Source organism: Sinohyriopsis cumingii, chromosome 10, assembly GCF_028554795.1.
Source record: "Sinohyriopsis cumingii isolate HCF-2022 chromosome 10, ASM2855479v2, whole genome shotgun sequence".
NCBI lineage: Eukaryota > Metazoa > Mollusca > Bivalvia > Unionida > Unionidae > Sinohyriopsis > Sinohyriopsis cumingii.
This window is the reverse complement of record NC_142970.1, coordinates 88744246-88757080: the sequence shown is the minus strand read 5'-3', so window position 1 is coordinate 88757080 and position 12835 is coordinate 88744246. Positions and strand designations below refer to the sequence as shown.

The 12835-nt window shown below is 35.3% G+C and overlaps 1 protein-coding gene across 2 annotated transcripts in view; it reads right to left on the bottom strand.

The window, feature by feature from the left end:
- Positions 1 to 12835, bottom strand: part of LOC149790557 (uncharacterized) — a 53183-nt gene that overhangs the window by 7322 nt on the left and 33026 nt on the right. For both annotated transcript variants that reach the window (XM_089971421.1, XM_089971422.1), the window contains exons 13-15: positions 7326 to 7367; positions 6100 to 6186; positions 1635 to 1721 (exon numbers count right to left, since the gene is read on the bottom strand). In XM_089971421.1, the coding sequence (XP_089827547.1) occupies positions 1635 to 1721; positions 6100 to 6186; positions 7326 to 7367 (216 nt within the window). The remainder of the gene's footprint in view (positions 1 to 1634; positions 1722 to 6099; positions 6187 to 7325; positions 7368 to 12835) is intronic.

The window sequence follows — 12835 nt, the reverse complement described above, 5'->3', positions numbered from 1 at the left end:
GGTTCAGAATATTCAGTAATATTGAGTTTTCTCAAAATTAATTTTGCTGTTAACATTTTGGTCCAAAAAGTCCTATTAGGATAGCATGATGTTAAATGCGTCTTTAATGAATATCGAAATACTCAACTTATAAAAGTATAACAATTTTAACTGAACGATGCATTTGGTATTCGATGAATATCTGGTGTTACTTTTATGTATCCAATCAATGAATCGATGCAATATATACCGACGAAGAATACAGTTTATTTTCTAATAGCCCTTATCACTTTGTTTTCTATTTTGGGGAGTGGAGGTAAGTTTCGCTCGTCAACTATGCATGCGTAATCCGTTCTTTTAACAAAAGGAGTAAAATGTGAAATATTATGGTTTAAGTATACCCAACTACGACTATGTATTCAATCCAGAGGAGTTAGTTTTCCTTATTGCAAGCGAAAGTAGGGTTCAAAACTAGATATAAAGGAGTAAAAACTAATGCTTTGAGTGATTATAAGCAATCTGTATACGATATTGTAAAACGATCAATGTGGAAAGTCTTTAGCTAGTGTATTTTAAGCCATTCAAGTAAGGTTTTGATTGTAGTAGAAAGAATTATTCAGACATTCACTATATGAACATTTTTCATTCTCCTCCAAAGTTCTAAGATAAATTAATTATATGTCACTCGTCTTAATTTGTCATTTTGCGCTCTGTTGATTATCAATAATAATGTTTTTGGAACCGCATAAAATATATGTTATCCGATATTTTTTTTTGCCATTAGCAGTAAAGAACTAATGATGAGTATATAATACATCTTTTAATGCTCTTGACCTATTGTACAAGCAGCTGGAGGAAACAATGTGTTTACGAGTGTACTTATATGAGCAAATGCCGGTGTCTTCATATACCATAGGATGATTCTTATCTGAAGCAATAATGTTTGAAGTGTAAAACAAAGGCAGAAAAATGATATAATGATTCTTCATGCAAGAGGTTGTGTTTAGACTTTAAAAATAAATAAGTATTGTTTCGTTTATTTTTATCCCTCGCAACAAAGATTTATAGGACCGAAAATTCACCCAATCGTTTGTTTAACTGGATTAGTTAGCTAGCTAGACTGCTCAGAGTATGTATATAAATCACGAATACGTTCAGTGTTCAGTGTCCATGCCCTTGCCAATCAACTGTATAACTATACATTATTTACTTTGGTAAATTTTGAGAGGAAATATCATTCTAACTAGATATGTTTTTAACACGTGTTCACATTATGATGGAGCGCAGAAAAATTGAAAAATTAAATGGCAATTCAATATTATTTTAACATAAACTGCATAACGTTTATTGGTATGGATGTTGTATATTTCAAAACTTTTAACGGTAGATTAGATGGATAAAAATGAAGCATGTTGCGAAATTTTGCAGACCAAACTTGGTCCTAGGAATTCCGTTTCGATTACCTAGAAATCTATAATGAATACAAACGCTAGAAATGCATAACTTGCTAGTTTTAAAAATCCTGATTGTGGATTAGATGGTTTGGGAGGATGTTCGACGCTTTGACTATTACCTACGAAGTTATAAATATTTCCGCTTATTAACACATAAAAGGACTTGGTTATTTACATTATTTATTCAAACGTGATATTCACCCATTGGAGTCATTGCAGAACTTGTTACGGAAGATGAGGCTGTGATTGAACTTGACAAATGTATTCCCGCCGTTGGAGTTGGTGTAACTGAAACATTCAAAATAAGGGATATCCCCAAAATCTGTACATTAACAAATGACAATAATTTGCGCTTTATCTGTATAATGGAATGTTTATTACGCTACAGATGACAAATTATGGAAAGAGTTCTTTTCACGGTATAGTTACACATTGAATGGGTTAAGCCATATAGCGAAAGAAAACATATATCCTGTGGGTACTTTTGTGAGATAATTGGAGCGGGAGGAGTGATAATATCTGCATACATAACCAAAGTTAAGGTTGTAGTTAAAGTTGAAGAAAAACCTGGCGAAAACTTTTTAACCGTAGTGTCGATGAAATCGTCGCTGAAACCTGAGTATCAGTTATTAATGTCGATATTTAAATAAGGTGTTAAGCCTACCTGTACAAAATCTCTGAATCATAAGCGCAGAGATTTGCCTTTTAAGTGATTTCAAGCAGTGTATGTATATGTATGTATATATTAGGGGTGAAACGATACACCTGTGCCACGTATCGATACGATTTACGATGAAACGATACACCTGTGCCACGTATCGATACGATTTACGATGAAACGATACACCTGTGCCACGTATCGATACGATTTACGATTCACATCCTGCGATACGATACAAATCTATGGTTTTTACACTTTGAATGGCAGGTGGTTCCCCTTTATGTATGTTGACATTATAGTTGTATTTCCAGTATGCAGATTACATATAGAGATATAGTAATCATATATTTATATGCAATTCTCTTCGATGACGAGAAAACAAAAATACTTTAAAACAGACTACCTGTTGGTTGTCAGTGAGTTTTATTCGTCGTTTTAGACCATTTAATGGTGGCTGCATTTAACTCACTTTAGCCATCGGGCCCATTGTTTGTCATTTAAATAATGCTTTGAAAACGTCTTACTACTAATGTCGTGTCTCATTTAAACTTTGTGACAATTCGATGTTATCTTCAAAACATGAAATAAAGCAGTTTCCTCTTGCAAAGAATATCTGATCTAGAACAATCTTGGCATTGCAATGAGGCTGATTACCAACACAAGCTAATGAATTGTACTTCTTGCAGATGAGAAAGACTGCTGTGTCCAAAGGTACATGTATTTGTTAGTGAAGAAGGAAAACTATTGAAGAAACCCAGTCCTATTCAATAATTTTTATTTCAATTTTACGAAAGGTGATACACTTAGGTTGTTTGAACTCTGCCCCCTTGTTGATTCTGCGGTAATTGTGTTTATTCCATCAGCACCTTCATTTATTTGTTACATATATCCACATGAAAAGAGAAGTTCCAAATGTGTTCCCATGTACAATTTAAGGAGAGATGCTGCCATGATTTTATCTTAAGGAAGACTTCACCCTTTGTCGAGGAAGAAGGGGACAGAAGAAAACAAGAAGGTGGAGGAGGAAACAGTCATTGTTCAATATGTACGTAACACTTCAATTCTCCACTTTTTTAGAGATCTACTGAAATCAAACACTTTGAAAGGTGTCACCTCTAGCTGTATAGGTATTAATCTGGTAATTATTTCGGAGGATACTCTGTCCTTATCTGTGTATGAAGACTTCTCTGTGCTTTCTTCTGAAACTGCATACTAATAGCTAGGTTTGTCAGCTTGAAGGTTTTTGGAAACTGAACTTTGTAGATGTTATTTAGAATTTACTTCTTCCATAGGCTATCAAACGTGAAAAGAACGCTTAAAGAAGTGATTAGAATAATAAATAATATGTTCTCAAGCAAATATCTGCTCTGCTTACTGATTAGTAATACATTTATTAAATTCCATTTAACTTAATCAAGTTGGTGTTTTCGATGTTACTGACTGTAACAATTCTGATTATTTTTACTCTTAATTATTAACGTAATATATTTCCGTCATACTACTGAGCCTCTGATAAGAAATACTCACCGAATCTCACACTATATTATTAGTTGTCCATTTCACACCGGTATATATCTGGCTTTCGTTTACTTAATGTGTATATTTATGGTACTTCGTTCTTTATTGATGTTTGTATATTAAAAAATAAAGAATTATTGTATAAATTAAATTTGTTATATTCTTTATTTTAATTAAACCGTTTATGTTTATTTCTAAAGAATTGCTTGAAAACATTTTGCAAATGATTTGTTTCTTCATTGTTTTAAAGAGAAGCGGATTTACTAGCGTTTATTTTCCAATCACCATGTTTGGTCATTTTTTAAAACAACATTCCAATGATGAAAAAAGTGTAGCTCCAGGGAATGACCGCTTCTTAAAACTGTATCAATTGTATTGTTGTCATCTGAGCCGATTATTAAGGTTTATATTTCTTGATATGTGAAATGACTGGCAATGTTTGAGAAGAAAGCATTGTAAGTTTCAAAATCAGGTTTACCATGTAGAAAAGATTGGTAGAACAAATATGAGACGCTCCTCTCTCGGTTCGTATAAGTGAAATTAAGTACATTTCACCAAGATTAAATGTTGCATAACAGCTAAAAAGGTCACTAAATGAGATGGATAAAATATTAAAATTTGGGTGTTTATTTTTATTACATTTTATTGACCATTGCTTTTAGGTAAGTATAATTTTTATTAAATTTCCTTCCTATTTAAAACACCTCATTTACAACATTTGATAATTTTATCACTAGTCATTAAACACAAACTTCCTCCTGAATCTGTAGTTTACTGACTACTATGCAAGATTTCTTATCTGTTCCATGATACTGTATTAAAGTTTTTAGTCAAACAATACCACAGTCTACTTATGTAGACAGAGGTATTCAAATAAATATCTTTGCTTCTTAATTTCAATTTATGCAACCTTACTTATTCAATTTCTCTTAACGCTGGATATATTGTTTGTATTATATGATTCGCTGGACTAAATTGATTGATTAACAAAATGAAAAGTGCATGCTACTTTTAAATTGTTCGTATTTATTATGCTCAGTATTCTGCCCTATCTGCATTAAATTTCCAAATACCGCTTAAAGGAATAATGACCGTCATCCCTCTATTTTATCCATCCAACATGTACACTTTAATCGTATTCAACACCATTTTTGGGCTCAGCATCACTCACTGGTATCTCCATTAACAATGCCCCAGCTCTAATAATCAAATATTACATCATAACTTTAAAAATTATTGTCATCAACAATATCACCAACCGGTATTTCGCGAACGAAAACGTAATGAACTACGCCGGGAATCAGACATTTTTGTTTTTTAAGTGGCTGGTATTTTACACATGCATTTATAAAACTTCCTTCATGGAGGGTTCAAACTACGCAATTCCAGTCATGTTTGAAGACCCCAGATGTGTAAATTGTTGCCTACCCGAAAAACATGTCGTGACAAGAACGGTTAAATAAAAGTATACTTCGCCGATAACATTTTCTTATGCTGGACTTTCAAAAAATTTGCAGGAGTTCTCGCGCATCAGCGGTCTCCAAATGTGCGGATTCGTACATATTTTGCTCGATTCACGCAATCGTACACCAATGACTTTAGAGTAAACCTTCTCTGTTGTTTTGCTTTTACTTACTGTCATCATTCAGGAAAAAAGCTGATTCATGATTATGAGCTATTATTTAACCTCAACCGCACGAAGCAGTAACCACCAATATAATTTGAACGTAACATATTTCACTGTGTGACACGCCGTAGCTGTAAAACCGACAAAAGAACGTATTCAATGTAGAAACTTCGTCTAAAACTGGCTATTAAATGATGAGTAAAGTACTTCATTATAGTCATTATGCACGTGGAACACGTTTGGAATGTATACATTATGGTGGAAAGATAATTAGCATGGAATTGGGGTTGGGAAAGGTTGCAAACTATGTAACTTTATTTGAATTTGCAGTCGGCGAACGAGTATTCTCAATAATCGTTCTCGCTTTTGCTAATAACAATGAGTGCATAGGACTCCAGTTGCATTTCAGATGAATGCTATATTTAATGTATACGAAGGCGAACAAATAATAATTAATACGAAGGCGAACAAATAATAATTATTCATAACAGCTGACGACTAAAATAACAAATATGGTTTCGTTTTCTTAATGACTCTCCTTCTCTTGTAACGATATGTGTATGTTTCCAGTAAAAAGATCAATGTACTCAGAGTACAAAGTATGAATTTTACCTACGAAGTTAAATCCCAATTAAAATCGCATTTCCTCAAAAAGGTACACATCCTAGTCCTTGCATAATAGGAAATAATTGTTATATATGACAAATTAAGAGGTCATAACTGTCCACACAATATCTCTTTATCCCGAATATTTCAGTTAAAACCATTGCTACTTGCTTCATTAATTATTTAAACTTTATGCTCATTAACAAATAAAATGACGTTATTATTTGCAATATTCATTCGAAAGAGATATTCACCCGTTCGAGTCATTAAGGTACTTGTTACAGAAGATGAGGCTGTGATTGAACTTGACAAATATGCTGGTTCCGTCGGAGTTGATGCAACTGAAACAGTCAAAATAATGGATTTTTTTCAAAATCTGCACATTAATAAATGACAATAACTTGAGCTTCATCTGTATTTCTTTCTACGCGACAATTGACAAAATATGGAAAGATCTTTTTCCACATTCCCGTTATAATTCGTATGGGTCAAGCTATGCAATGAAAGAAAAGTTATAACATGGGTGTGTTTCTGTCAGAGGAAAGTGGGGTAGGGGTGATAATACCTGCAGATAAAACTGAAATTATGGCTGGAGTGTGTGTGTGATTTAGATTTTTAACATAACTTTAACAATTTTTCAGTCACATTGCTACGATGTCTGCAGTTTGATAGTTTATAGTCATGTCTAGCACTGGGGCATCGTGCCGCAGACATGTAGCATGATGTCCTACCCAGACACATTATCCTGACGCCAGGCCGACCAGTCCTAACACTAACCTCTTAATGCTGAGCGCCAAGCGAGGAAGCTGCTAGTACCATTTTTGTAAGTATTTGGCATGACTCGGCCGGGGTTCGAACCCGCGATCTTCGCATCCGAGTCGGACGCTCTAAACAATAGGCCACCGGAGCGGTGTTATGGCGGGAGTTGAAGTTGAAGAAGGATCTAGCGAATACGTCATAAGAGTAGGTGTAGGGCAATTGAGGCTGAAACCGGAATACAATTATCAATGTCGATATTTAAATAAGGGGCCAAGCGTACCTGTAACGAATTTTGAATCACAAGCGCAATCATAAATTTACCCTTAAAGTAAAGTCGCATTGTGATGAGCAGGAATGAGTGACGCGAGGGCGACAGTAAAATAAATATGGAGATAGAAAACTGTAATTAAATATCCGGTACGATGTAGAATAAACAAATATCGGCTGTTAATTAAGCTATGAGAAACTATATGTAATTCTAGACATTTATTGTGGTGCAAATAGTTCAGTAGTTTTATAAAACGGTAAATGTGTCATTAAAATATTAAAATGCACGATAACACGTTGTGCCACAAGGTAATGTTAGTTTTACTTTTACCAAAAATGACAGCACGACTCATACCATTTTAATATGTGGTGCGTATATCCAGATATTTCATACTGACTGCTAAATACTCGATTGGACTAAGCATCATTTATAGATATATAAATTGAAAGATACCTGATGGATTGATGGTACTCTCTAAGGACGTCAATGTCGAAACTGAAGAAAGAAAACAGCAACTTGTACTGGCTGGTCAGAATAGGCAAGATAAAACAAATGCGTTATCATGCGGACAGCTAAGCGAGCAGAAGTACATATACTAGTACATGGTGGCCTATGTGGAATCCCCATAAATGTTTCAAAGACAAAATATATGCTAGTAATATAGTTCTATTTCCAAAATGTGTACTGAGATGTGGGGAGGTTCTGTTTTTCGTGTTACAAGAGTCAGCAGTTGGTACCTACGACCTCCCCTTGCCCAGTTCCACTAGGAATCACCTCCTTGATTTATGAGTATTCTCGAGAGTGGCGATGTATCTGACTAATCCGATAAAGCCTGCGTCTGACAGTGTTATATCAAGAACAGGATGCAAACCTCTTTCTGGTTGCATATGGAAGTAAGAAGTTGTTAACTGCAGAACGCAATTATTTATTCCCAGAGAAAGAATCTTTGCCATTTATCTTCGTAATGTTTAAATTTCAATGCTACCTGTATGTTTATGTTGAAAACAGACCACCTACTTCTTAATGAACTGAAGCTGAACTAATGAATGGGCGATTATTGGGATAGTCATTATTTCTACAGCAGGACCAGATAAAGGTTGTATATGAAGGGAGACTGTAGATGCGGATTGTGTAAGTGGACTAGGGGAGTCTGAATTGAAGGGTTCACCTGAGGATGTTTAGAAGGTAACATGTGTTGCATCTCAAAAAGTTTGCTGAGTACACATCTCAGAGGTTACTCTTCAAGAGAGGGACTATGTAATGATGCAAACCTTTGTATATTGTTTCTGTAAAATAGGTTCATAGTGCATTATGTCGAGCTCAGCGAGAAACGCATACATTAAGGTTCACATGTGGATTAGGCTCGCCATAAATTGTTGACTCCAAAGAATTGAAACTCTTCTGCTTGGGTACTATCTGGATTTTAATTTTAATTAGGACTCGCGCCTTTAACGGTTAGAGACAAATAATAATATAATATTTACGCATGATAAAAGACGGTAAATAGCAAGAATCTGAGACAAACCATATAAATATATATAATTACGTTAACGTAATATGTGTGAAACATTTTCATCTATAATATTTCAAAACATTCAAGGGATGTTTCCGTTGTAGCAGATAAAAGTGTTCTGATATTTACTGTAATAGCAATGTTCATTCACTTTCAAGTTCTGTGTAATGTGAATACATTAAATGTCAAACAAATGTCTTAATTTGTTATATTGAGTTATATTAATCTGCGTTAATGATATATTTTATTGAAAATTATTCAAATATATGTTGTCCAATGTGTTAAAAGAGACGGTTCAAAGCTTTGCATACTCTTGGCCTATTGCATATTCAAGTGGAAGCAACAATGTGTTTAAGGGGTTGCTTATATGCACAAATGCCGGAGTCTGTACATACGGAAAGGTTGTTTCTTACCTGAAACAAAAATGTTTGAAATGTAATCCAAGGACAGAACACTACTATACTGACTCTTCCTGCCTGAGGCTGTGACTAGACTTGTTATTGAAATAATGGTTTGATTTGCATACAACAGAAATTAGTTTTATAAGAGCGCAAATGAAGCGTTTACACACGTTATGAACTTATTTACTGCTGAACTTTATTCCCGAACACTTGCAATGTCCAGTTGTTGATGCTGTTGTAGTAGGGTTGAACGCTATTTTTCAGCACAAGATAGGCTATACATGGCGGCTAGTATGAATGGTGGAGGAAGGACCCGCGAAACCCAGGAAAGAACCATAGACTCACGAGAAACTACTGGCAAGTTTTCTCACGTACCCACATTGGCTGAGTCCGAGACTCAAACCCACGCAGACAGATGTTAGATAGCAGCAATCCATAACGGTGAGCAATTTAGATCATCGGGCCACTAAGGGCCACATATAGTACCCAGTGTCCATCCCATAGCCAATATCATTTATAACTAAACAATATTTACTTTGGTACCTTCTGAGACTCAGGGTCATTCTAATTAGATATGTTTGTCATAATATATGTTCTAATTATAACGAAGCGCAGAAAAACTGACGAATTATTGGGCATGACACAATATGACATAAGCTACAAAACATCTATTGGGATGGATGTTAAGTATTTAAACTTTTGTAGCAGTTGCATCGATGCAAAGTTTGAAGCATACTGCGAAATATTGCAAACACACCTTGCTGTAAGAAAATCTGTTTTGATTGCCAAGAAATCTATACCAAATACAAATGCTAGATCATATATAATTTTGCTGGAATTCTTAAAATCCTGATTGTAGTTGGCTTACAGAAATTTTCAAAATTATGACTATTATGTAAAAGTTATATCCCTATTAAAATTGTCTAAAGGTTAAATCACTTTTCAAATAATTGCATGAAATGTACAAATAATGATGCCTGCAAAATGAGTAATACTTTTTATATATTAGAAATTAAGAGGTGAAAACGTGCTACACGATAACACTTCATCTATAATGTTTTCGTTCGAACAACTGCTATTTCCTTCAGAAAATGTTTAAAATTTTAGCGCATTAACACCAGAGGTGGTATTGATCTTTTACAATATTCATTACCAAAGGATGATCACCAGTTGGAGGTATTGTATTAGTGGGTAAAGAGGATGAATTTGTGTTGGAACTTGACAGATGTATTGTTGCTGTCAGAATAGATGCCGCTGCAACAAGCAAGCTACGAGATTGTTTCAAAACATGCACATCATAAAATGACAAGAATTCGTGCATGATCGGTATAATGAAATGATCTCCACGCAACACTTGGCAAAATATGGAAAGAATTGTTTTCGTTTTCTGGTTATAATTTGTATCGGTCAAGCCGTGAAAGCAAGTAAAGTTTTAGCCTATGTGTACTTCTATGAGAGAGAAATATGGGTAGTGGTGCCACTAATCGTATAAAGAAACAAAAGTTATGGCGGTTGTTAAAATCGGGGCTGCAACCTGAATATCAGTTATTAATGTCGATATTTAACTAAGAGGCCCAACGTACCGATAACAATAATCTGAATATCAAGCGAAATTAGTGCTTTATTCTTAATTAAATTCATGCTGTGATAGACACCAATCCGTGTAGGTAAATCTAGACTTCTATTTTGGTGCAAATAATTACAAGGTTTGTTAAATGGTAAATATATAATTCCATAATAAAAAATGTATACGTTTGTACATTGTGTGATAAACTCCTTCTTTAACGAAAATGACTGCATACCATTACAACATTTTGAAACATTTATATCCAATCATACTGAATTAGAATTATTCAATTAGACTATGCATCATTTACAAGTATAAAAATGATAATTATCTGATAGGTAAATTCTGTTTTTCATCGACTTCAGTGTCGAGGCTTAAAACAGATCATTTTATTTGTTTATTTATTGTGTTTTCCTGACGCCATAGTGAAGATATTTTTCAATGAGGTATCGTGTACAGGTTGAAATGGAAAGGGTCAAATATATTTAAACAGGTTATCGTGCTGAAAGCTAAGCGAGCATGAGGATCTACGTAAAGTATCTTTGTGGTGTGATAATTGCTTGCGGGTGGCACCTACGACCTCCCACTGCCCAGTGCCACTAGTAGCCACCCCATTAATTTATGAACCTGTTTTTGTTGACAGCGTTGGATCTGATTGTTCGATAATGCCCACGTCGGAAGATGGAAATAGTTATGTATTAAAGATAGATGATTACGCCACGTAATAGACCAAGGTCGCCGCGTTTGAACATTGACTTTGTGACGGTGCCTGTCGTCCTCTTAAGGGTTTGGTCGAGAGGTGGTGTTCTTGAAGAGAGACTAACTTACTAACTGAGCAGTGGAAGCAGTGTTTGGGCCAGATGCTGAACGAGATAAGCAGGTTACTGTCCATTTGACACTTCGCTACCACCCAGTATCATCCGCAGTGGAATGTTCTAGTAAAGTGCTTTAATTGGACCCCGAAGCAAGCTCTAAAAAGGATTTGTGATGATCCACCCAGTGATTAGGTTCGAAGCCTCCTAGCGATACTTTACGCGTGCAGCCGAAGTACCAAGGACTAGTTTAGGATTTTCACTTTCCGAATTAGTTTCCGCAAAGACAGAAAGAGAAAACAGTTGTGAACGAATGAACAGGCGTCCAAGGAATTGCGTACAACATATCAGTATTCGCAGCAATTTGGAGGAAGATTCTAACTTGGCTTAAAAGAATGTCCGATACTGACAAGGACGTCAAGCCAAGTATTACAATAGGAAGAGGGAGCACCGTCAGTTCGAGGCATATGATATTTTTTGAGGCACCTTTCCTTGTAACGGAGAAGAGTGAACAGGACTAACATATCCGAGTAACAGATAAAGGTAACAGTACCTCGTCAGCTTACTGAAGCATTATTGAGAAAGAAATAATAACCACGGGGTCACAGGCACCATGGACGACCAATCATTTGCTGTTTGGGAGAACCATACAACGTTGCTGAGAAAAGCGTCAAGCGACTTAGACTAGACATACTTCATGACTATCTAAGTGCCATGTAGGGTTTACAAATCAATCTATCCATACCCATGCTCATCGAAACGACATTAACCTCAGATAGCTCTAAAGATGACTAACTTAGAAACACTACCACCGACCACCAAGACGGATCTTTCTTTGCAGTGGCAAGGATAAAGGACAGGCGGACAACTAACGCAGTAGTGAAATCACCAGACGTTGATGGAAGAGTATCATGGAAATATATTTCCGAATGCACGCGGTAGTAATAGATTTCGATTGCAGAAAGCAATTGTTATTTTCATGAGAATGAAGGTTTGTCAATTATCTTCGGAATCTATAAATTCCAATGTTTTTCTTTTTTGTTTGTTTCTTTTTGGATTTTGTTCATTTTGGAAACTGACCACCAACTAATCGCTTATTTAGCCAAAGCTAAGTTAAATGGACGGTTAATATGAGGGTAATTATTTCTACAGCAGTACTTGGCACACGTACGATATATTAAATTAGAAAGAATGTAGATTGGATTGTTTATGTAGAGTAGCGGAGTTGTAGATGAAAGGTTATCCTGAGTTCTTTTAAGACGTAACTCAGATTACATCTTCGAAATTTTGATGAGTAAAAATCCCAGACTTTACTCTCCAAGGGAATGTCTATGTAATGGTTCAAAATTGTGTAGAATATCTTCTGTAGAACAATTTCATACTGCATTATGTCGTAGTCAACATGACACGTAGATATTGTTTGTCCTATGGGTTAGACTTGCCAATAATTGCTGACTGTGATGGAAGAAATCTGTTCTGCTTTGGACTTGGATTTAATTTTAGTTAGGACTAGCGCGGTTAACGGTTTGAGCCATAGAAGAATGTAATGGCAATGCAAGCACAATAGCAGTAAATTTAGAGAGTTTGAGAGGAGCTAGGAAAATACTTTGGGAAGTCGGGGCCATTTGAAACTATAGAAAACAGTCATTTGATGAAGATGGAAAGCAACA